Source organism: Mesoplodon bidens (assembly GCF_964165515.1).
Source record: "Mesoplodon bidens genome assembly, chromosome: 7".
NCBI lineage: Eukaryota > Metazoa > Chordata > Mammalia > Artiodactyla > Ziphiidae > Mesoplodon > Mesoplodon bidens.
The window spans coordinates 90,562,991-90,589,191 of record NC_138164.1 but is presented as its reverse complement, the minus strand read 5'-3'; the positions used below and the strand labels follow the sequence as shown (position 1 = coordinate 90,589,191).

The 26,201-nt window shown below is 38.5% G+C and overlaps 1 protein-coding gene across 2 annotated transcripts; it reads right to left on the bottom strand.

The window, feature by feature from the left end:
• Positions 1-474: 474 nt before the first annotated feature.
• PRRG4 (proline rich and Gla domain 4) lies at positions 475-17,187 on the bottom strand. 2 transcript variants are annotated; one of them, XM_081238645.1, is made up of 6 exons: positions 17,058-17,187; positions 16,251-16,363; positions 10,785-10,948; positions 9,339-9,387; positions 7,924-8,056; positions 475-3,624 (listed from the first exon to the last, which is right to left on the bottom strand). In XM_081238645.1, exons 2-6 carry the CDS (start codon positions 16,351-16,353, stop codon positions 3,390-3,392), a joined length of 684 nt encoding a protein of 227 aa, XP_081094771.1. In that variant the 5' UTR covers positions 16,354-16,363; positions 17,058-17,187; the 3' UTR covers positions 475-3,389. The 2 variants fall into 2 exon arrangements, with proteins under 2 accessions (XP_081094771.1, XP_081094772.1); XM_081238646.1 differs by lacking the exon at positions 17,058-17,187 and adding an exon at positions 16,757-17,018.
• Between the last annotated feature and the right edge of the window lie 9,014 nt (positions 17,188-26,201).

The window sequence follows — 26,201 nt, the reverse complement described above, 5'->3', positions numbered from 1 at the left end:
ACCATGCTGTAAACATTGTTTTGAAAACATGCAACATGTTGTTCACATTTAACTCATATAATTATACGCCACTATATGAAGAAGAATATTTAATTGAAACAAACAACAAATATTTACTTAGCATAAAGTTTATTCACATGTATAAACAGCGTCTGTGATAACAAATCCGTTAAAACCAAAATATAATCAAACCTGTAGGAAAAATATGTATTCAAAAAATGGGTTGCTTTTTCCAGATAATGAAAATGCTGATAAATTTGTACTGAATTGCCTTAAACTCTTGAACTGTTAGGGAAACATCTGTAAACAACAAAAAATGTTGAAAGAAACACACAATACAGAAGATTGAAGGCATCATTATATGTCATAGTGTTCCAAATGCTACACAGGCAGGATCTACAAAAGAATCTAGTTTTTAAAAAAATTACAGAAATTCTAGACACTCTTCTAGTAGTATAAATGTCACATACAACATTTCAAATCAAACTGGTAACTAATTTATTTCACATTCAGTTAGAACAAAAGGAAAATGAATAATATGAAATTAAGCTTTTAAACAGCACTAACAAACTTTTTCTCACTAAAAAATTCTCTTGTACATATAGGAAAAGTACACACATACATAACTTATCTGAGAAATAGGAAAAAATGATTAGAATTTTACAGGCAAACGGGAAACCAGACACAGAGGACGCTGTTGCTCTAGTTTTTAATTGTTCTGAGAATTATCACTCAGCTCTGTATAATCACTCAGAGGGCACAATATTAACAGATGCAAAACTTTGACACAGTCATAATTTGTGCTCTCTTTGATTTTTTTCATCTTGAAAAGAGAATATTCTGTGTAGAATTATCTAGCCTACTGAAGGCATAACCCTATTAATGTGTATTTGTCTTTTTCTAGGTTTATTCCCTTTTCATACCCATATTACATTCATTTCCTGATTGTGATAGAGGGGAAAACTGATCTACCTAACTAGAAAGCTTTGTGTCAAAAATAGATTTAATGGTTAACACTAATCAGTTACCCAGGGAAGAAGCACAAACAAAACAAATTAATCAAACCAGAAAACCCACCACCAAAAGTATACAAGGAATAGAAAAGCTTGAATGGGACAGAAATATGTGTCAATAATTTTATATTGATATTTTCCTTTTAATTATTATAAGTATTTGTTGATTATGGTTCTATCACATTTTCTTTTTTATATTTAAAGTATTATGAGCTCAACATTGGATGCTCTACAAATACCAGTTATTTCATTATCTTAATGATAAATTCTAGATTTGTTCAAGTCAGAGCAACAGTTTCACACTTAATGATGGCACATGACAAATCTAGGCTACTGCTGGGGTGACAGGGGTTGTCACGGGCTCTGAAGATAGATTTGCAGTTAGATTCTTGTGAGTCAATGGGAGTAAACAAGTTCATGGAATATTTCAAATTGTGATTCAATAAAAGATATATCATATCTTATATTTTTATTCATCCTAAGAAACACATGTGTGAGAATACATATACAGATATGTAATATATGCACCTATATACATTTATGTATATATGACAAATGTTTATACATTTCTCATACAGACTTAGAATTGTCACTATTTTATAATTTCATAATTTGAGACAGTGTAATTCTATAGGTATGAGATGGGCCTAGAAAAGTGTGCTTGCTCATTCTAAACCTAGCTCTCATCAACATGTTAGATTTTGGTCAAGCTATCCTTCTATGCCTCAGTGTGATTGCTAAAGTGACTAGAGTTTGCCTCCGACCTTTTAAAGAGGATTAAAATAAGGGCAAAGTGCAAAGTTACATGAGGAAAAGTGCTTATGTAAGCCAAGGTATGAAAAATAGTAAAATTTTTATAGGTAATGTAGGTGACTTTAAAAAGACTTCTTCCTAATTATATCTAAATGTTGCCAGATGATTTCTTTGTAACACGCAACCAAAGAGACTCTGAAAATATAAAAGGTAAAGTCTGTAGCAGTCTATAATGATTAAGATCTTTCTTTTATCTGCATTAAGATCATGCTGTCTTAAAAGAGAGACATACACCCAAACACACAGTATAATATGATTTATATTTTCTAAACATTTAATTTGGAAGGAATTATCAAATGCATGTGAGTTTTAATCTCACCTCTGTAAAAATTATAAAACAAAATACAATTTTATAAATGGTCTTAAATAGGAAAAAAGCAATGCCTGGCAAAAAACATAAAGAACAGAATTTTCTATTTCTCAGGAGTATGTTTTTTTTTTGAGCTCCTGCAAAGAGGAAACAAATTCACATATACGTACGCACCCACTCAAATAAATTTGTGCACAAACATTCATTCCAGAAGTTTATAGCTTATACTCTACTATGTTCTTAAGGGGAGATTGGTCATATATACAATTAGAAGAAAATACAAAATATAGGTCAAAATGATTACCTATGGTGTTCTGTGTCTAGACATTAAGAGATACAGGGGGTTGCTGGTAACTTTAATCAATATTATTTTGATAGCAGAAAAGTAAGTTACTTCTTCCAGGTTCTCAAACTATTATTTATAAAATTCAACAAATTTTCCAGATTAATAGTTATAGTCAGATACAGATAACGTAGCAATGAAAATGGGTGTGTCTACTCATCATTAATATGCACAACTTATCAAGTTGTCACTCCTAGATTTGAGGCCTGTATCTTTATTTGGTGGTATAACAACCCTTGCAAATCCGTAACATTGCAACCCTGTTCCCTCTGAAGAACTAACTCTCTAGCAACTGTTTGTTTTGTTTTTTTTTTAAAGAAAACTATTGACCCCACTCCCCATAATAAAACATGACTGATAGCAAGAGTTCACAATAAAAACGTGCAAAATATGGTGAATGCTATGCAATAATTTAAAATAAAAAAACAAGTGATTATATAAAGGCCACCAATTTATATTTAAATGCCAAATTCTGTGAAGTATTTCCAACCAAAAAGAAATCCTAAAAAAAGAGTAGGTCAAATATTATGACTTGGGATAATCTAACAATTAGAAATTCTTACCTTTTTAGTATTCAATACAAGAAATCTACAAACTTTTTCTGTACAGAGGATACAGATATCCCAGTTGTAGCTGTGACATCCATAACAGATTTTTTGAACCATTAAAAGGAACAAAAAAGTGCTCTCTTCTTAACTGCAAAGATACAAAGTTCCTTATCCAGCTGATTATGATCAAGTTCAGGTCCAGAATGCTAACAGATCTCCAGTGGCATAGTACACGTGCTTATTCCTCCTTTACTCTCTGCAGTTTGTCATAAAGGGATGAATTGACATGTCTTTTTGGTTCAGGGAAAACAAACCATTTAAATAATGTGAATGTCCTATATCACCAAGACAACAAGGTGGGCTTAGTGAGATGGGAGTGACATAGATTTTTTAAATACCCTAAACCCTTTTGCTGGCCCAGGATATGGTGGTGGCGGTGAAACATTGTGTTTTCTGGTCAGTGCCATTGCCTGTTCATAAGAAGGTAACCCTGTGTCCTCCACTGAAGGTGGCAATGGAGACAAGACAGCCTCCTCAGGTCTTCTGAAAATGATGGAGGGAGTGTGTCTGCCGCTTCTTGCGTAGGTGGCTGAAGAACTAAACAGAGACAGCATTGAGGTCTAGGAAAGGCAGCATTTTTAGGTTAAGATGGCAATATTAAAAAATCCAACCATTTTGATAAAGGTGAACCCAATTTATTTTTATTGTTTTAATTTTTTTGGCCGTGCTGCGTGGCTTGTGGGATCTCAGTTCCCCAACCAGGAACTGAACCCGGTCCATGGCAGTGAAAGCACTGAATCCTAACCACCAGACCACCAGGGAAGTCCCTGAACCTGACTTATTAATATAACAACAGTTTTATTTTACCCATAAACTCTGAAAGAATCTTGATATAATGGAAAGATCAAGAACTTTGAAGTCAGTCATGGGTAAGAAACAGGATCTTGTCATTTCATAGCTATGTGACCAGAGGCGAGGTAACCTAACTCAGCTTTCCTCCTCTACACAATGGGGATGACAATAGCTACCTCAACAGAGATGTTTTGTGTGGATTGAGAAAGATGTCTTATGTAAAGCGTCTAAGCAATGTCTAGAACACTGTAACAAGTCCTTGGCAAGTCCTACTTTTATTCTGTTGTCAAAACACGTGAATTCCCTTTTTCTCCTGCTCCTGAATTAAAATTTTCTCAAAGTATGGTGTGAAACCAAATCCAGGCTTTGTTGAAAGGCAGCATAACTCCAAGCCTAGGAAATTGATGCCACAGAGATAATCACAACAGGGATGCCCGTCTCTCTCTCCTCTGTTCCCCACTGAATCCCTGCTGCCTGGGCCATCCCTCCTAAACAGGACTTCTATCATACCATTCTTCTCCGCAAAAGTCTAACCTGCAGCCTACTTTCTACTGAATCAAGTTCTAACTCCTGTGCCTCCTTTTCAAAGCCTCCCTTATTCTGGCCTCACTTTATTTTATAGCTCTCTGCTCTTGCCAAGGTAGCCTCTTTACTCTCCTCTGTATGTGCAATGAATTCTCTGGTCTATCTCTGTGGTTTCACCTGTACTGTTCCCTTTCTCAGATTATTATCTTTTCCCCATTGATCTCCATTGATTTAAGTCCAACAATTACAAAAAAAATTTTTTTAATTAAAAAAAAAACATGGCCTAGTTCAATATGGCCACTGTTTTCACAAAACTCTGTCACCTACACCACCAGCCAATGAAATTTGAAAGGCAACACAGGTCTGGTGTTTTGAAACTACATTTTCCCTTCTCACTTGTGAATTACAAATTAAAATTCAGACATTAGTAAATTGATCTGTTTAGACTGTGAAGTTGGCTGCCTATGAAGCATCTAGGCATAAATTAACCTATTATAGTTATGACTAATAAGATAATTAAAATGTATAGGTAATCCCCAACATCTAGTCAATATTTACAGTATTCTTCCCAATAAGAGACAGCTTAGCAGACCCAATATACTGCAAACTTTTGCAAACTAAATCAATCAATTTGCCCCTTAGAATGCCTTTTCCTTTGGAGGTTATAATGAGATCTGGAATTGGATGGAAGGACAGAGGAAAATTGCAGAGAGAAGAGAAGAAAAAAATCTGTGTAAATCTAGGAACTGGATAATCAGCCCTTCAATAGTTGAGAGGTGACTGATAGCCTCAGAAGTTTACTTAGAGGAGTCAACACAATTCCTCCTCTGTCAGAAATCTGGAATGTATTCATGGTAGGCTTGTCACTTGCCACATTCATTAGCTTGTGACGAAAAGTTCTACTTGTTTGTTTATAGGAAACAGGAGAGACAGATGTTTTATTTGAAGAAATGAATTTTTCCATGTTGACCTTCAAAATTTAAGTTACAGGAACAGTATAATTATATTAAAGTCATTAAGTGTCTCCACAGTGATTTCTTACATGATTGAAATCAGAAAGTATGCACCAGGAACATCTCAAATAAGCTGACAGCATTATATTATGCCTATTTTCCTCCATAAAATATAGGGACTAAGAAATGAAAAGATCTTGTTGCCCATTTCTTGGCATGTTTTTACAGAGGAATGAGACAAACTATTCTAACAATGATCTTATTTTTTACTCTTTTCTTTTTCAAATATTCCTCACCCTTCCCCCACTTCCATACTTGCAAAATGTAGAAAGAGAACACATAACTCTGCTGCAAGAATTTCTTGGGACAATTGATGAACGGTACTTCACTAAGTATTTAAAAGTTAATCTTAACACAAGTGAATGTCTGGTTAACCTAGTTTGAAATGTCCCCTATAAAGGGTTTCTGTGAGAATCAAAGTGAGACAGTAGATGTAAAAATGACCTGTAAACAGTACAGCATTATACTGTACTAACATTAAGTATAACTAAACTTTTAAAATAAGAGATGGGACTTCCCTGGTGGCACAGTGGTTGAGAGTCCACCTGCCGATGCAGGGGACGCGGGTTCGTGCCCCGGTCCAGGAAGATCCCACATGCCGCGGAGCGGCTGGGCCCGTGAGCCATGGCCGCTGAGCCTGCGCGTCTGGAGCCTGTGCTCTGCAACGGGAGAGGCCACAGCAGTGAGAGGCTCGCATACAGCAAAAAAATAAATAAATAAATAAAAAATAATAAAATAAAATAAGAGATATCCAGGTTTTCAAAATTTTATAATAACATACATAGAAAATATGCATAATAATGGCACCTCTTTATTCCCTGTGTCTTTGAATTCTGCTTCTAACCTCATGCAGGAAAGAAGCTAGAAGGTTTCAGAGAAAAAAGGCATAAGGTAAGAAGGTGTAGTGGTGCAGAAAAGTAGAAAAATGAAGAAAAACCAGAAAGAAGAGAGAAGACAATGTAGAGCATGAGGACACTGAACAATGGTTGTACTCACAGACCTTGAGGGAAATTATTAAATGTGAGGGCACTCAGGGACTTTTTGGGGAAAATACTATAAATGGGGTGGAAAAGAAGGAAAGATAAAAGGAGAGTCTTTGAAGGCATATTTTCCAATTTCTTCATTAACCTGTGAGTTTCCGGGTATGCTGCAGCTTGTGGAGAAGGACATATTGAATAAAATCTTAGTCAAAAGCCCTAGAAAGCAGGAAGAACTTGCTCATTTCCTGTCTGTTAAGTAAGGGAAACCTCTCAGCTTAAAACATAGTGGCTTAAGAAAAATTGCACAAAATTTTCCTTATCTTCTCTCACTTTTCAAATTTTTATAGGATTTACAGAAGTCTCAGACAATCTCCTTAGTCCCCGCCCATGATCACATTAATGCCTCAGGGAGTTGTTGAGGAATTCCAGCCTGGGGATAGAATTACACTATACTTTGCCCCTGTCCTCTGCCCCCTTTGCTGGCATGTCCTCCTCTGCACGCTTACTGTGGGCATCTTTTAAGACTCCGTCACTTGCCTTCTGTCCTTGCATCACACTCAGAGAACTTGCCTACTCTCATGGCTTCAGCTTTTTTTTTTTTTTTTCGGTACGCGGGCCTCACACCCCTGTGGGGCCCCTCCCGCCACGGAGCACAGGCTCTGGAGGCGCAGGCTCAGCGGCCATGGCTCACGGACCCAGCTGCTCCGCGGCATGTGGGATCTTCCCGGACTGGGGCACGAACCCGTGTCCCCTGAATCGGCAGGCGGACTCTCAACCACTGTGCCACCAGGGAAGCCCCAGTGGCTTCAGCTTTTATCCTCCAATGGATTTATCTAAATTCCATATCTGTTGCCCTAAACTCTTACCTTAACAATAAAGAAAAAGTTTTTATTATGGTAAAATACGTGTAACATAAAATTTGTCGTTATAACCATTTTCAAGTGTACAATTCAATGGTATTAATTATATTCACAATGTTGTACAACCATCACCACTATCTATTTCCATAATCATTTTATCACCTGGTTACCATCATTAGCTTCCCCATAGAATTTGAAAGTGTAAATAGGGATACATAAGCATTAATTTCGATAGCCTACTTCGCATGTGGTACTTTTTGCTGAATAAGGTTAGATCTTCACTTTCTCATCTCTACTTACAGATAAGATAATAGAGAAGATAATAACTTTTTATTCTAATAAGGATGTTGAGATTCTATTATGCAAACAATTATGGCCTTTATGAAGCTTTACTAATGTGCTGGAACTCAGTTAATAGTAATGTACCAATGTTGGTTTGTTAGTTTTACAAATGTACTATGGTAACATAAGATGTTAGCAATGAGGGAGCTGTGTGAAGGATATAAGGGAACTCTCTGTGCTATCTTTGTAACTTTCCTGTGTATCTAAAATTATTCCAAAATCAAAAGTGTATTTTAAAAAAAAGGCAGCCATTTTTTTTAGCCATTTAAAAATGACAGTATAGAATGTATAATAGTGAATTAAATATTTTTATTTGGTACTTACCCTGGATGTTGTTGCCTGTTACACTTAGTGATACAAAGATAGTAACCAAGTAATCCAAAAATAACCAAAAATACTCCAGCAGCAATTAGTCCAGTCAGAAGGCCCATAACATCGATTTTCTCTCTGTTAGCATCTTAAGATAAATCATTAAAATAACATGAATATAACAACTGAAAAGCACCACCTATGATTTCAATAAATTCAAGGCTGGGTGTAAGCATGCTATTAAGCATCTAATAATTAATATTGATTACTTTTACAAGTCTGTGCTACAGACATGCCCAGAAAACATTTAGATATACTTCCTAAAAGCCCTAGTTCTGACTTCATTTATTTTTAATTTTTTTAAGTTTTTGACCACACTGTGCGGCATGCAGGATCCCCAACCAGGGATCAAACATGCGTCCTCTGCACTGGAAGCATGGAGTCTTAACCACTGGACCGCCAGGGAAGTCCTTAGCTTCATTTACTTTATTTATTTATTTATTAGCTTCATTTTATTTATTTATTTATTTTTTAATCTTTTTTTTTTTTTTGCGGTACGCGGGCCTCTCACTGTTGTGGCTTCTCCCATTGCAGAACACAGGCTCCGGACGCACAGGCTCAGCGGCCATGGCTCACGGGCCCAGCCGCTCCGTGGCATGTGGGATCTTCCCGGACTGGGGCATGAACCCATGTCCCCTGCATCAGCAGGCGGACTCTCAACCACTGCGCCACCAGGGAAGCCCAGCTTCATTTATTTTAAATGTTATATTAAATGGATGAAAGTCAAGACTAAGCGGGATAAACATGTTCTTTGTTCAACTATACACATTTTGGTATTAACTACTAAGATAAATGAAGTAAGCAATTCCGGTGTAGCTATGTAATACAGTCTCCCTATAGCTGGGGCCCTACCTAGGGGGAATGAAAAAAAGAGCTGGCAAACACAAACAAAACAAAACAAAACAAACCTGACTAAAAAGCAGCTAGAGATGATAAATGTAGATAAAATAAAGGATCTCCCCTCTCTAGGAGTTACTTAATTCTCCCTAACAATTCTAATTTACCTAGTAGCATAAGTATTCCATTTACTTGTAATGGTAAAAAAGAAAAAAAAATTAAAATAGTTTACTATTTGAAACTAATAGAGTTCTACTTTTATTCTGTGCAAGTCTCGACTTAGCTGAACTGTTTAAAGTAGCATTAAGCCTATTATCTCATTTCCCTACTATCTCACCAAACTTGATTTTCAGTGTGTAAATAGATGAATGTGGCCTCCTCTGTCTTAGATAGCCCAGTGTATAACTGAGAAATCTTCCTTGGCTTTACAAGGTATGTATGTTGTGCAACAACCAAACTCAAACAATGAAACTAAAAATGTACTCTGATAGAGGGTGGGAAAAAACATGAAAATTGATCAGTTCTTGCCTTACCTGATTTTGTGGTTGGTCCTTTAATTGAATATTCTTGCCAAAATGTCATCTAAGAGAAAGGTAAAATTTCCAAGTTTATTTAATTTCTTTATTATCATTTCATTTGGTCTCAATGACCTAGACTAGGGGTGGTAAACGCTTGGCATGTGCCACAGGTAGGATACCAGTTCATTCATGCTGGAGGGCGTGACTCACTCTAATAAAGTACTGCTATCCACCACTGTTTCTTCCAACTCTGGAATTGGTCAGGGGATTATTGCCAGTGCTAGCTCTCCACTACTGTGTGCTGATAGTCTCCCTTCACCTGCCCAGAGCTCTCGCTCAGGCATCAGGGGACACTATCGCATTAGAGAGTCGATGAAAGTAGCAGAGGTGGAAGTTGAAGCAGGGGACTCATTATCGTGTTTGAAAAGGAGTCTGATTTTTTTCTACATTAGGTGAGCCCTCAGTTTCCTAGAAAATGTTATTGAAAGTTATTTATTGATTTGGAAAGACATTCCTGAGACTGTTTAAGTTCAGTGTTACTTGAGAGAATGGAAGCCATTTTTAAGGAACTGTGATAAAATTAGAAAACGGGTTTGTGAAAAACAATAGAATTTCAACAGGCACAACTACAACGCAGAGTAGACTTTCTTTCCCTTCTCTAATAGATGCAGCAGATAATAGCAGGGAATGGAATCTGGGCACAATTTTGGAAGAAAAAAGAACTAAGTTTCAATAGCACCTGCATTTAAAGGATACCTAGAGAGGTTCTTATTGACCAAAGAGTAAAATGGGATTCTTGAGGAAGGGGAAAAGGAGCTGGGGTTATTTAATCTACAAAAGTGAAAAATCTGGGTCACTTGTCCTTCTTAAAGAATATGCCAGATTATAACAGGGACAGCGCTGGCTGTTTGTTTTGTACCTTTTCAGGATTAACAGATAGGATTTAATTATATTTTAAGGGAGAACGTCTAAAGGTTTATTGCCAAGCAATAAAACCCTGAATGCAGGGACCATATATCTTATCTTCAGTCTCTAGCAGAGCACTTGGCACATAGTGGGTCATCAATAAGTACTTGAAATATAAATACAGTAATCAAAAATGGTAGTAAGTCCTAATAGAAAAAATTGCTCTGAGTCTTGAATGATTGAAGCCTGAGTCAGAGAACTAACTCAGATAATATCCTGAAGTTTAATTCACTCTGCTTTGTGATTGTCTTTGAATATCATAATGTTAAACACAGAAAATCACAACATAATTGATAATTTGCTAATTACTATAAGCCCAGTTAAGTATAAAGCCTAGTCTAAATGGGCTAATTACAATATAAGAAAGTAGAAAGAGATAACAGGTATACAATCTGAATTTTATTTAAGGCACATAATCTCTACTGACTGAAAGTGCCACTTTCTTAAGTACAGTTTAATAGATGTCTAGCCAATTAACATCATCAACCAAATTACCGTTTTATCTTCATCCACAAAAATTTCTCTGGCTTCCTCATAATTACAAAGTTCTTCTCTGCATTCTCTTTCTAGGTCACCGGGAGTGAAGAGCTCCAAATCAAATCTATTATATAGGAGGTGTCTACGTATGAACAAGTTTGCTTCTTCTTTTGATGTAAAGACTAGCAAAAAAATAGAAAGATTTCAAACACTGATAAAAAATAAGGCAGAAAATTCCTGTTTTAATTATGGTAAAAGCATATAGTTCTTTTGATGTGGTTAAATTATACCAAACTTTCTTGTGTGGTTTTAAAATCTGACAAAAAGAAATATCATCAGTAAAAATAATTCCTGCTAAATATGAAATACAGATACTAACAAAATTCCAGAACATACTTGAGTAGATTATGTCCAAAATTATCAGCATAAATAAAAATTATTTGAGTATCACTTTTCCCTCTAGACAATTATTTTTCCAATAAATGACAGGCCAGACTATTCTATTTCTAAAGCATTGGTTTCCTATTATCTTGACTGAGAAAAATTAGTCTGGTGTAATGGACAGAGTACTGGACTAAGAGTTAGAAGACAGAGACTCTTCTTTTTGATTTGGCTTAGCTATCAGCTATATCCTGGGATAAGTCACTTATATCTCTGGGTTGCCATTTCCTGAAACACTTTTTGGGGTTTTTTTGGCCACACTGTGTGGCATGTGGGATCTTAATTCCCTGACCAGGGGTCGAACCCATGTCCCCTGCACTGGGAGTACAGAGTCTTAACCACTGGACCTCCAGGGAAGTCCCTGGGTTGCCATTTCCTCATTTGGAAAATGGGAATAGGAACTAAATTATAACTAAGATCTCTTTATGTTTTAAAATTATAAATTCATACATTTATATTAAAATTGTTCTATCAGGTTTATACCAAAAATTTTTAAACTTCTAAGCTAATAAAATCATAAGTTACTTATAAGATTAATTAAAAGCCATTCAGTCCCTCCCAAAGGAGTAGCTCCCTCCACCCAGCCCCTAAACATGTGTCTACAAAGTTTTATAAGACTCCATCTACATGTGCATGTCGGGAAGGTAAATGGTAAGTAAACACCATAGCTAAGCACAGGTTGACACAAAACCAAAATATCCTACCAAGGCAGTGTTTTCAAAACCTGAAAACTTCAAACTTGTTCTGGTGTCACACAAAGCTGAAGCGATCTTGCTCCAGATCATATTACTGAGACTGGAATTCAGAAACTCTCTGAGAACTACCCCAACTGCTTATAAGAATTTAAAAGTGTTGGTATTTCTCACTGTTAACCAATACTAAAGGAAGAATAAATTAAAGTGGGCAACTGAAAGATGGATCAAGACTGATGACAGGGACTTCCCTGGTGGCGCAGTGGTTAAGAATCCGCCTGCCAATTCAGGGGACATGGGTTTGATCCCTGGTCTGGGAAGATCCCACGTGCCGCAGGGTAACTAAGCCTGTGCCTCAACTACAGAGCCTGTGTTCTAGAGCCCACGAGACACAATTACTGAGCCCACGCATCACAACTACTGAAGCCCACGTGCCTAGAGCCCGGGCTGTGCAACAAGAGAAACCACTGCAATGAGAATCCTGCACACCGCAATGAAGAGTAGCCCCCGCTCACCGCAACTAGAGAAAGCCCGCGTGCAGCCAAAAATAAGACCCAATGCAGCCAAAAACTAAAAGACTGACGACAGTGCATGGTCTGGAAGACTAATAATGATTAGAGAGTGACCTCAGGTTGGCCATTTATTCTTAGCCTTTGAGACCAGTCACACCTTGGCCAAGATATTTTCCCTACTAATCAATCACTTTTCCAAGCAGGTCTGAATCTTAACAGAGCTGGATTTGTCCAATACAGTAGCCACTAGCCACATATGGCTATTGAGCACTTGAAATGTGGCTAGTGTGAATTGAGATGTGCTGTAAGTGTAAATACACAGGGGACTTCAAAGACATGGTTTAAAAATATATGAAATATCTCAGTGCTTTCTATTGCTTATATTTGGAAATACTGGGTTAAATATTTTGGATATATTAAGTTAAATTAACTACATAATTAAAATTAATTTCACTTTTTTTTGCTTTTTAAAATATGGCTCTAGAAAATTTTTAATTTTTTATGTGGTTCGTATTTTATTTTTCTTGGCCAGTGCTATTCTAGTGTATTCATTTCTATGTTAGAAAAAACACATATGAGCTATTTGAACCAAGGGGGAAGCCAGAATGGGATCATTGGTGATAGGTGTTTTGAGAAATATTCTAAAGGGTAGATCAGTGTGATAAAATATTTTTGTTCTTCTTCGTCTTCTTGTAGATTTTACACTACCACCTAATGGAGACAGAATGCAAAATTTTCCAAGTCTACATCATCTCTCATTGGGATTCTTGCAATGGCCCTCTAAGGCAGGGGTCCCCAACTCCCGGGCCACAGACCACTATCGGTCTGAGGCCTCTTAGGATCCGGGCAGCACAGCAGGAGGTGAGCAGCGGGCCAGTGAGCGAAGCTTCATCTGCCGCTCCGCTCCCCATCACTGGCATTACTGCCTGAGCCATCCACCGCAACATCCGTGGAAAAATTGTCTTCCACGAAACCGGTCGCTGGTGCCAAAAAGGTTGGGGACGGCTGCTCTAAGGGCTCTCCTTGTCCCCTACAGCTACACTGGTTTCCAGTGTGCCTGGTTCTCTCCTGCCTTTGAACTTGCTGTTTCCTCTAAATAGAACTTTCTTCTTTCACTCTGCTCTCTCACTTCCTTCAGGATTTTGTTCAACGTTACCTTGAACCCCATCCCCACTCACCCACCTCTGGCAATCCCCATCTCCTACTATACTTTGTTTTTCTTCATAGCACTTACCACCATCTGGTGTTCTGTATGCTTTACTTACTTGTTACCACTCTGTTCCCCTAGCTAGAAGGAAAGTTCCATTAAAGCAAGGGATGTTGACACATAGAGATGCCAAAAAAATTACTTACAAAAATAAATGAATGAACTTGACTTTCCTGTAGCGGGAAGGAACTCTTGGACCTAAATTCTACCAGTTGAAGCAATTCAGAGATATAGTCCGTTACTCAGCTTGGCATAGGTTTAAAATATTAAACCAGTAATGAAGTAACTCTGAGCCTGCCTAACTTAGCTATATTGTACTTACTACATGAAATCTAATTTCAGAATGGAGAATTAGAATCTGCCTCTGTATTGCCACTTCTCAGATATGCCCAGATCTTTACATTTTATTGGCTAGAAAAGCAGTGCCAAATTTCTCATTGTTGGTCTCCTATTCAAGTCAGTTATCTGAGTTATAAACTGACCCTGCCCTCCAAAGGGGACTTTCAACTTAAAAGGAAAATTAAAAAGCGAGTCATAAATATTTTTATTGCTCCTGAAATGATATTTATGCCAACGAAAGTCTTCACTGATGTATAAAACATGCCCTCCAGGAGGGGCTGCTGTTTACCACTTCCCTGAGTGTGAAAGTTCTGATTCAGTCCGTGGTTGACCTTAGACTTTCAGTGCCTTATCAAACATCTTCCTGCCTCCCTTATGATCTTAGGAGAAACACTGTCCTTTGTTATTTGGGTTCTAAGTGGCCCTGGATTTGCTTTTAATTGAAAGAGGCAAACTTCCTTGCCCTTGGAGCATCCCGAACTTCCAGCAAGAGTTCCTATTTTCCCTCTGGCCATTGCTGAAGGATGCACTGGCCTTTGCACTTTGGTATCTGCCTCCTCAGATTGTCTTTCCATCTCCATGTCTCCTGTCTTAGACCATCCTAGGAAGTTACCTGTGCATTCCCCTATTTTAAGCCCACCAACTGAGATATTCCATTTTCCTCCTCTCTCCTGTCTCCCCATGCTTTCTAAATAAATTCTTTTTAGGTCATTTCAACCCCACCTTTGGGCTTTATCAGAATGCAGCTGAAGGTCCTTTATTTTCCTAATTACTTTTCATATCTACATTTATTATATCTCATTTGCAGATAGAGAGCACTGGCTTCTGTGCCATACGACTCTCTGGAGACAGAGTTACTGCTAACTCACGCTTTCCTCTGCTCTTGAAACTCTCTGTTTTAACTTCTGTCATAGAGTTTATGGAGATTATCAGTTTACACCCTGCCTCTCCCACTAGATGAAGTAGTCCTCCCGGTCAGGATTACAGTCTTTCATTTCTACATCTCCAGTGCCTAGCAGAGGGCTTGGCACATAGTATATGTTAATAAAGAGGTTATTACGGAACAAATCAGCTTTTTAAATATACAGGATTCTTCATTTACACTTCCCACAGATATCTCCAGCCTTCTGCACTCAAGTATGATCTCTTAATTCCTTCCATAGTTTGTGATGTCCTTGAGACTGTCTTTTATGCTGTATCGTGTGAATGAATGAATACACTCACAAGCATTCTGGAGATCAGCATCTGGTCCTGCTGAGCATGGATCATCCACCTTATATATGATTGGACTTACATATATGGTGCAACTTGGGAGGCACCAAGAAGGATTTCCTTCCAAATCTCCCCCATCCCAGTGGCTAGCCTATCCAATTGCCTAAAATTCTGCCGTCAGTGTTTGATTCCTTCAGGTTAAGATACTGCCCTATCTTAACACACACACACACACACACACACACACACACTCCTAGAAGGTTTGAGACACTAAGCTGTATTAATCATTAATAAGTCATCCAGGAGTATTAGTGTAACAGATCCTTCCCAAAAGGAAACGAGAGTAGGATCTGATGAGAATGAATAAGGGACAGGAATGTGTGGAGAGGTAGATCCAAAGCACTGGCACTGGGTAGGGAAGCACAATGACTACGCAGGGAGAAATGAAAGCCATTTTTTTTTTCTTTTCTATTTTTCCTGGTTAGGCTTTCAAAATATGGGCAGGAATCAGTCTAAGACCTGGAGTCCACAAGGTATGGAATTCTAGGTTAGCAAGCCCCAAACCTAATCTTCTCATACCTTCAGATAACCAGGCATTTAAAAGTAAAAAAGGACCTCAGAGATCATTCCACTCCCCATCCCCCATCATTTTACAAGCTGAAAGGGGTTAAGTAAATTGCCCAGAGTCTCCTAACACATCTGGACTAGATCCTGGTCTCCCTGTCCATCTTTCCAGGAAGAACTGGAAGAATTATGCTCATTATAATTACCACATAGCTTCATCTAGAAAAATGGCACTCACTGATTTTCAGAAGTTGAAATAGGTTTTCCATTCAGTTAACCACCAACCTGATCTTAAATATATACTTAGCAAAAGTAACTCACAGAAATGAATGTGTATAAATTGCACTTAACATAACAAACCACAACATTACCAAATAAACCACAAATTAAAGGACATTTTAGTGCTTCTATGATTGATGGGGGCATGTAGTTTCAAAGACTGCACTTTCTGGTTTGAGCTCTGTAATCCGAGTCGGGTTTCCAGGAGGGTTTACTTGGAGCCGGAAGCCAGGCTTACCTTCTTCTCCCGCATGCCTAGACTCCTCTGGACTTCTTGTGCGATGAGGGAACGCGAAGGTAAGTATGCGCAGTTGGCTGAGTAGCACCAGGAGTGTAAACATAGTCTGGCAACTGTCAAACAAACCGAAACAAACAAAATAAGCAACCAACCAACAAAAAACACGTCAAAAAAGGCCCCGGCTCAGCACTTTGAGTTCCTGTGGGAACTGAGTCACCTACCTGTTGTGCTCAAAGCCACCGCGCGACTGCGCCCCGCGCGCGGTTTCGGTCGCCGGCGTCCGACCCGCGCCCGGAAAGCGGCCCCGAGAGCGTGCCCGGGGACAAATGCCGCCTCCGCCCTACCCCTCGCCTCCCCACCCCACCCTCCGGACTCTGCCGACGGCAGAGCGGGCACCTATCGCCGCGGCCGCCCTCTGCTTTCCGTTGGTATCGAGCCCGGTCCGCCGAGGTGGCCCCCTCCGAGTCGCCCATTCCCCGTCGGGGCCGAGCCGCCGGGCCCCGCACCTGCAGCTCCGGGCGCATGTTCCAGCAGCTCCCGGGCCGGAGCCCCGTGCTTGGGTAGTCCCTGCGGCCGCCAGACCCTCCGTCTCGGCGCCCCCAAAACCCTCGCCTTGCTCTCCGCAGGGCCGGAGTGGCCCGCACGCTCGAGGAAGCGCCTGGGGTCAGCGGAGCGCCGCCCTAGCCGGCACGGGGACGCGCGGAGCAGGTCCAGCCTTGATCCCGGGAGGCCGCGGAGCTGTGGGAAAGGAGGAAGCAGCTCCTTGGGAGTACCTGGCCGCGCTCCTCCTCCCGGGGGCCGGCTCACCTGAGGCGGGCGGGCAGTTGGCAGGCGTGTCCGGGGAGCCGTCCCTCGCTGTCGCTGTCGCCGCCGCCGCTCCTGCCCTGAGCCCTGGGCTAGCCTGGCCGCCCGCAGCCAGTTCTGGCCCCGCCTTGGCGCTCGGGGCGCAGGTTTGGGACTGGTTTCTAGATCCTGCGTCCTCCGCCGACTCAGGGGAGCGTGTTCGGCTCCCAGTAGCTAAGCAGAGCGTCCCCCGGAGCGTCCGGGGCTTTTCGCTTTGGGTTCCACTAGGCTAGGGGCTCTGTCTTGAGACCTTAGGTCTCAAAGGGTGGTCCGCGAAGGAGAGCAAAACATTCATCGGAGCCGTACTATGAACTGGGAAGTGACCTTAAAATTAATCGATTATGTTGGTTCTCAAATCGTGGTCCCCCAGGTCTGGGTTATCTCCAAGATCCTTTCAAGGGGTCTCCGAGGTCAAAATGATATCCTTTATGGTACAAAGACATGATTTGCCTTTTTCACTTTCATTCTCTCATGAATATACAGCGGAAATTTCCAGAGGCTGTTTGACGTGTAATGATGTCATCACTCAGTTAACAGGGCGCCTGCATGTGTATTGTTTTCCAGTATTTTCTATGGTAGTAGGTTTAAGTATCAATATGTACATTTTTATAGAGATTCAGAGAGATTAATAAAATTTGCTTGTTCTTAGTGCTTTCTGTACTGTTATTCGCTATCTTTAGTCATACCTGGCAGGATAGCTATAACATCATTTTTTCAAACAAGTAATCATCTGAAATCTTGAGCTTTTCTTTGAGCCTAGGCAGGAAGACAACAAAAACTAAGTACACTTTGTTGTCTTGATTTGAAATAATATTTTGAAAATTTCTCAGTTTAACAGGTAATATGATAAATACCATTAGATAGAATTCACATAAGTAAAAGCTCTTTGGGGTCCACCACCTATAATGACTTATAGCATCTGGCAGTATGAACACAAACTTCAGCCACTATGGAGCTGCAAGATATTTTGAGATTAGGTAGCAAAGAGAGAAGAGACTAGTCAGTAACAACATTGTTCAAGATTGTCAATTTCTTCTGTTATTTATTTGCTGTATTCATCTTCTTATTTTGTATCATTTGCTTTTTTAAAGTCACAGTATTCTTATGCTTTTCTCCCAAAACATTTTAAATGCTTTTATTCTGGCCATCTGTAGAATTGGGCCAGATATTATGAATCTCATTTTACAAAGGATACTGAAGCATGAAGAAGTAAACGATCTTGGAGAGTCATTGGTCAAGTAGTAGCCCAGCTCTTGACTCTTTCCAGTGCTTTTTTGAGTTATTACCAAGCAGTGGAGGGCAGGAGGTAAAGAATTATTTAATTTCAAAAGAAAGAAAAAAAAATCAGAGCAATGAGGTTAATGGACTTGGATTAGTATGATAATGCATCTCTGAGTTTGAGCACATACCCACCCACTTACCTGTGTGAACTCAAGAATGAAATGGAAACTCGCTCTATTGTGTGGGCATGAGAATTGACTCAAAGACTGTGACAGGAAATGTTAAGGTTGCAGCCATGAAGCTCAGCGATGTTAAGGTCACATCCACATCCTTAAAGGCACAGCGTTAGCTGTGTCATCAGACTACTCAGAACAGAAGATGCTACTTTACTGAACTTATGTTTCTGTGACATTTTAGCCTTGACATTTCAACATTGGTTGTTTGCTGTTTTAATTTATCCCCGTAAAATCAGTAGATGGAAAATGAAAGACTCCTACTGTTCAAGACTGATTATATATCTCTATGCAAGTATTTTCAGATTCAACAAATAGGCAGAGGGGTTAAAGATTTTATTTTAATCATTTGCTTAAAGCCCTCTAAAGGAACTTTTGACTATAGCTCACATTTAATTCTATCATTTAAGAACAATGATTGTTAATAACAAAATAAAATTTTAAAAAGTGTGAGAGGTTATCTGGTTTCCTGGTCACCTGATTTTATGTCATACTGTGGTTAGTAACAAGAATTACATGTCATGTTAAAAAAAGTAGTAATCCTTAGAGTCCTTACAGGGCACACAGGAACCTGAATCAGTGTGGTTCTGAGCTGCCCTCTGGGCCCTGTGACAAGGACCTGTGTCATAGCTGGTCACAAAACTCTCACTCTTTGTTCAGACCTTGGCGTTTTTACAGCTATGATTAGTTCTTTCACTCACTGGACTCATCTTATCATCATAATCTTACTCTCTGATTGCCACACAATTTTTTGGGGCCTCTTTTTTGTAAACCCAAGTTCAGACAATAATGTGCTAAGTAATCAGTTGTTGTTGTTGTTGTTTTCCATACACAAGTTTATTTGGCATCAGTTGCAAAACCATACTTTCATGCACAATGTCTGAAAAGAGAGGTTAGACAAATCATGTATTTTTAGCTACACAGCTGACAGTGTTTAAGAATCATTTAGGGACTTCCCTGGTGGTCCAGTGGTTAAGACTCTGCACTCCAAATGCAGGGAGCCCAAGTTCGATCCTTGGTCGGGGAACTAGATCCTGCACGCCGAAACTAAGAGCCCGTGTGCCACAACCAAGACCCAGTATGGCCAAATATATAAATAAATATTTTTTAAAAAGAGAATCATTCACTTATTCTGCATCAAAGAAGGGTAATAACGGAGTGCTGATGTTGCTGGTACTGATTAAAGACATACATTATATGGAAGACCTGTTAGGAAATCTACAACCTAGGATCCTGTTTATCCTTCTTTGGTGAAGGATTCTTCTTTGTTATTTTATGTACCACCCTGGTTTGAAGCTCTCAAAATGAGAGTTCTCAATGACTGAGTTTTGACATATAAAATGTGGGTTTTAAAGCACTGTTTATTTTACTGATGTACACTAATGGCTTTAGTAGAGTTTATGGGTCTCTTTTACCCACCCTCAACACTGCCACTCTGACAGCAACTTGAGAGCCAGGAACAAAGTTCACCAGTTTTTGTACCTTGTAGGGCACATGGCAGGATTTCCTGACCACTAAGTGAATGAAAGAAGAAATAAGTTCTAGTCCTAAGTCTGTTCTCTCTAGTTTTGAACAAATCACTTCTCATCACTCTCTCTGCCTCTTCTGAGACAGTGAGGGTTTGGTGTGAATGAACTCTAAGACTCCTTCTTATGCTAAAATTGTATGGGTCTTTGACCATTCTTAATCATGAAAGTATAAAGAGGGCTCTAATTAAGTAATTTTCTAATTTATTCTTTCCTGTCTGGATAGTTTTGGATTATTTGCTTTTATATAATTTATGTTATTTCAAATAAAGTCATTATATCAAAATATAAAATTTGGAATTTATCTATATACACAAATTACCTATTTTATTATTTGTTCACCCTTAATTGTACAAAATGGGAGGTTAATATAATTTTCTATGTGGCAAAAGAGATAGTAAAACCTTTTTAAATTTACTTTCTTTGGCTTCTCTGATAACTTGATTTACACTTTTCGTTCTTGTGTTATCAGGAGACATTGCTGCAGAATCTTTTTCCTATTATCAGGACTCCTATTTTATTTCTTTCCAACTTTGCTTTTTCTTGGATTTATATTGAATTTATATCTTTTTTTTTGGTATTTCTACTATCATTTTCCCTGCTTTGGCTCTCCAACTGCCTCAATATTTTTTTCATTTTCTCTTGTATCATTAGAATTTAGAATTTTAAAATATGGGGCACATTGATCTGTCTTTCTTCTCTAAGGAGAATGTTTTCTCTTTCTTTTGAGGTACACGTTGTGCCTACCATGAGATTATCTATATAGTGTTGGACACAATATACATTGGATGAATTAAATTATTTCAAATTTATTGGGCTTCCCTGGTGTCGCAGTGGTTAAGAATCCACCTGCCAATGCAGGGGACACATGTTCGAGCCCTGGACCAGGAAGATCCCACATGCCGCGGAGAAACTAAGCCCGTGTGCCACAACTACTGAGCCTGCGCTCTAGAGCCTGCAAACCACAACTACTTAAGCCTATGTGCTACAACTACTGAAGCCCACGTACCTAGAGCTCGTACTCTGCAACAAGAGAAGCCACTGCAATGAGAAGCCCGCGCACCACAAAACGAAGAGTAGCCCCGCTCACCACAACTAGAGAAAGCCCACACACAGAAACGAAGACCCAATGTAGCCAAAGATAAAGAAAGAAAGAAAGAAAGAAAGAAAGAAAGAAAGAAAGAAAGAAAGAAAAAGAATTTATTAGTTTTCAACAAACAGACAGAAACCTAAGCTCATAGATACAGGGAACAGTTTGGTGGTTGCCAGAGGTAGTGGGTGGGGAGTAGGTGAAATGGGTGAAGGGGGTCAAAAGGTGCAAACTTCCAGTTCTAAAATAAATAAGTCATGGGGATGTAACGTACAGCATGGTGACTATAGTTAATAATACTGTATTGCAAATTTGAAAATTGCTGAGTAGATCTTAAAAGTCCTCATCATAAGGAAAAAAAATTTTCTGTAAATATGTATGGCAATGGATGTTAACTAGACTTATCATGGTAATCATTTCACAACAGTATATAAAATACTGAATCACTATGTTGTATACCTGAAACTAATTGTTGTATGTCAATTATATTTCAATCTAAAAAATTAAAAAATAATTTATTAGTTTTTATTGCCATATATTTTTTAATAAATTTATTTATTTTATTTATTTATTTTTGGCTGGGTTGGGTCTTTGTTGTTGTGCATGGGCTTTCTCTAGTTGCAACGAGTGGGGGCTACTCTTCATTGTGGTGCTTGGGCTTCTCATGGTGATGGCTTCTTTTGTTGCGGAGCGTAGGCCCTAGGCACGTGGGCTTCAGTAGTTGTGGCACACGGGCTCTAGAGCACAGGCTCACTAGTTGTGGCACATGGGCTTCATTTCTCTGTGGCATGTGGGATCTTCCTGGACCAGGGCTTAAACCCATGTCCCCTGCAGATTCTTAACCACTGTGCCACCAGGGAAGCCCTCCATATGTTTTTATTGTTCTATTCTATTTTTGTTTATATGTTCCCTTTTTCCCATTTCCCAATCCTATTTTTTTCTTTTTCCTTTTATTCCCTCTTATTTCTTCTAAGTTGCTATTTTGGAAAATTTTGTTTTTTCTCATGATTTTCAACTCTGTCTTCTTTCCCTCTCTAAGGAATTTCTGTAATTTTCTTAGGTTGAACTACATGAAATTGCCATTGCTGTATGTTAAAAAAATGCTTGACTATCAGCAATTTCATGTGGTTCAACCTAATAGTTTTCCTTAGTGCTTAGCACAGCGCTTGGCAGATGCTCAATTAATATATGTTGAATGAATTAATAAATAAATTCTTTTCACTGGTTTCTCTGAGGGCCTGGATAACATTAAGCAGAGAACTCTTTACCAGTTGTGGACTCAGAAATTTTTAATCATCAATAATCTTACTGATTTACTCATTACCTGGTCTTCTTAGTTCTTTTCATTAATGTGCTCAAGGTAAACCTGAGGATATGCTTATGCACAAGAATGTGGTTACCCACATCAGTGGTATTATATACGTATTTGCATGAATGTTAGTAAGCGTAAATTTCTGGAGCATGTGTCTTCTTGTGAACTTTTGTGGACATGAATATGATTAGCATCTCAAAAAGCTGAAATCTGTTAAAAGAGAAGTAGCAGAAATAGAAAGGAAGGTTAGATTTCTTAAAATACTATTTCAGCCTCATTAGCAGTAACATGAAATATCTGTTATTCCCAAAACATTCACCTCTGATATTCTGCTACCCTCAATGAACCTTTGAGAATTTACGCACACTGAAAGAACAGCTGAGCCTTGAAGAGGAGACATTAAATGAGGAAATTTTTAGGTTTCCTGAGTTGCTGATGACTAGAATTGCTGACCCTGTTCATGAAGATATTTAGTTCAAGATGCTTTTAATACTTTAATATGTTAACTCATAAGCCCATCTTTTCTGACAACTAAGATCTTTGTTTCGTGCACTGATGAACAGGTGCAGATATTTTAAGAAATTTATCTAAGGAAATTTAGCAAGTGAATCAGGGGGCACATTGAAACCCAGGTTTGTGATTTCTACACAATAGGATTTCCACTTCACTCCGTTGTCGTTAGACTTACTTAATCACTCAGTAATTTCATTTATGATTCATGCCCTAGGAATCATGAAGAGTTTCTTTTGTTTTCTTTTAGTCATGAAAAGGTGAAATTCAAGATCTGTCTCTGACATGTGGCATCAACCTCTCATGCAATGAAGCGCATACTTTTTCAAGAAAGCAATATGTACGCTTTGTGAAACATTCAAATAATATAAAAGTTAATTAGTAAAAAGACAACTGCTCCAAAAGAAAACTGTTAAAGTAGGTTTCAACACAGCCCAATCCTTTTTTAGTGAACTCTGAAGAACTGTTTAAATGCTATGTCATGGGAAATTTTTTTTATGTTAAGTGATGACTCCTTGGGCACATTTAATACTGCAAATATTTTCTTTGCACAGACTCTATTTTATAATGTGTAATGTTTTAAAAATGTGTTTTTAAGAGTTGTCTCTCTCACATCTTATTCCAAAATAAACTCCAGATGGCTTTAAGAATGAAATGAAAAAAAATGACCCCATAAAAGAATTGGAAGAAAATACAGGTGGAGAATATCTTCTCCTAGAGTGAAGAACTGTCTAATAATAAAAGCAAAAGCAAAAGGAAAAATGATAAAGGAAAAGACTGATATGTTTGACCTCATAAAAATTAAACATTTTTAGACATTATAAGACACCATTAAAGTTAAAAAGCAAATGACAAACTGGGAAAAATATTTGAAACATACATGACAGACAAGGAGTTAAGATCTTTACCCTTTAAAGTACTGTAACAAATCAACAAGAAAAAAGATCGGGCTTCCCTGGTGGTGCAATGGTTAAGAATCTGCCTGCCAATGCAGGGGACACGGGTTCGAGTCCTGGTCCGGGAAGATCGCACATGCTGCAGAGCAATTAAGCCCGTGCACCACAACTACTGAGCCTGAGCTCTAGAGCCCGCAAGCCACAACTACTGAAGTCTGTGCACCTAGAGTCCGTGCTCTGCAACAAGAGAAGCCACTGCAATGAGAAGCCCGCGCACTGCAATGAAGAGTAGCCGCCGCTCACCGCAACTAGAGAAAACCCGCACGCAGCAAGGAAGACTCAACGTAGCCAAAACTAGATAAATAAAAACAAATAAATTTATATTAAAAAAAAAAGATCGGGACTTCCCTCATGGCACAGTGGTTAAGAATCTGCCTGCCAATGCAGGGGATACACGTTCAGTCCCTGGTCCAAGAAGATCCTGCATACCATGGAGCAACTAAGCCTGTGAGCCACAACTACTGAGCCCACGTGCTGCAACTACTGAAGCCCGTGCACCTAGAACCCGTGCTCCGCAACAAGAGAAGCCACCACAATGAGAAGCCCGCACACTGCAACGAAGAGTAGCCCCTGTTCGCCACAACTAGAGAAAGCCCGCGTGCAGCAATGAAGACCCAACGCAGCCAAAATAAATAAATAAATAAAATTAAAAAAAAAAAAAAAAGATCACCTAAAAACAGAGATGACAGGACTTCCCTGGCAGTCCAGTGGTTAAGACTTCACCTTCCAGTGCAGGTGGTGCTGGTTCGATTCCTGGTTGGGGATCTAAGATCCCACATACATGCCTCATGGCCAAAAAACCAAAAACCAAACCAAACCAAAACAAAACAAAAGCACCATAAAACAGAAGCAGTATTGTAACAAATTCAAAAAAGGCTTTAAAAAAATCTTAAAAAATACACATGACACATGAGCAGACAACTCACAGAAGAAGAAATATGAATAGCCAATAAATAAACCTTAGAAAATGTTCAGTTTCACTGATAATTGAAGAGATGAAAAGTAAGTGAGATTCCTTTTTTGTTAGTTACATCCTGTACTGAGAAGGGTGTGGTAAAAAGGACATTCTTTGTTCACTACTGAAATATCCATTTTAGAAGGCAATTTAGCAATTCAATTAATGTGGAGATTCTGCTCTTAAACATCATGAGAGATTATTGCCATGTCCATTTTCATCAAACTAACTATTGCACTTTTGTACTGATGGTTTGTAAAGATAATATCTCATGGGTCATCTATCTAATTGTAGACTAATGTCTCCTCAGTTATTTCTATATTTTACCTATTTATCATTTTCTAGGTATACCACTAACAACCTCAATAAAGTTCTAGTTTATTCATAACAGTTTAAAAAAATTAACAAGTTGACTTCAACAAAGTGAACTGATTTCTCCTGCCTCCATTACTTTTCAAAAATTTAAGAAATACTTTTATTGTTTTCTGTTACAAAAGCAATATTTATGTTTATTGTAGAAAAATGTAGGGGATAAAGACAAGGGGTAAAGTTGCCTTATTCCACCTCCAAGTGTACCACTTGGAGGACATAATTCTTAGACCTTTTTCTAGCCATAAATATATGTATGTAGTATACATATTGTCAAATTAACCTCCAGAAAGCTTATAAATGTATATGCCCACCTACATGCAGTGGGAAATGACAAGCAAGATCATAATTTTCCCTTGTCAACAGTGGATATTAACGTTTTTAAAAATGATTTTTAAATGGTTTAAAAATAGCCTTTCTGTTTTAATTAGTTGTTTTTTTTTTAACATACTCAGTGGATATTTATAGATCTGCTTTTTTGAGTTCCCTATTAATATTTTTTGCTGGATTGTATTCTAGCCAAGTGCAATCCCAAGATTGTTGGAACTGTTTTGTTTTAGTTGGGCCCAGTCAATTCTTGGAATTTCTACAGATCAATAAATTACCTTTTATCTATGATTTGTTCTACATGCAAATTGTAATCACTATAATTTATAGAAGTTGCTCAAATCATTTCACCTTTGCATTTAAGGTCATATTAAATCTTTCTCCCTTAAAAAAAAGCACACTTTCTTAATGATGTCTCTTTAGGCACTCTAGGGGATACAGAGATGAATAGTAATATAAATAACATTTTTAAAAATTGAGATAATAGTCACGTAACATAAAATTTATCATTTTAACCATGTTAAAATGCACAATTCAGTGGGTTTTAGTATATTCACAATATTGTACAATCATCACCACTAACGAATTCTAGAACATTTTCATCACTCA

What these genes read in the sequence shown, in the direction of transcription:
- PRRG4 (XM_081238645.1), bottom strand. Translation starts at nt 16,353, where the DNA reads ATGTTTACACTCCTGGTGCTACTCAGCCAACTGCGCATACTTACCTTC. An exon ending in TTGTGGATGAAGATAAAACG is followed by an intron (nt 9,388 to 10,784) that starts GTAATTTGGTTG and finishes CCTTTCTCTTAG; the next exon opens with ATGACATTTTGGCAAGAATA. An exon ending in AACAGGCAACAACATCCAGG is followed by an intron (nt 3,625 to 7,923) that starts GTAAGTACCAAA and finishes GTCTCTGTTTAG; the next exon opens with TTCTTCAGCCACCTACGCAA.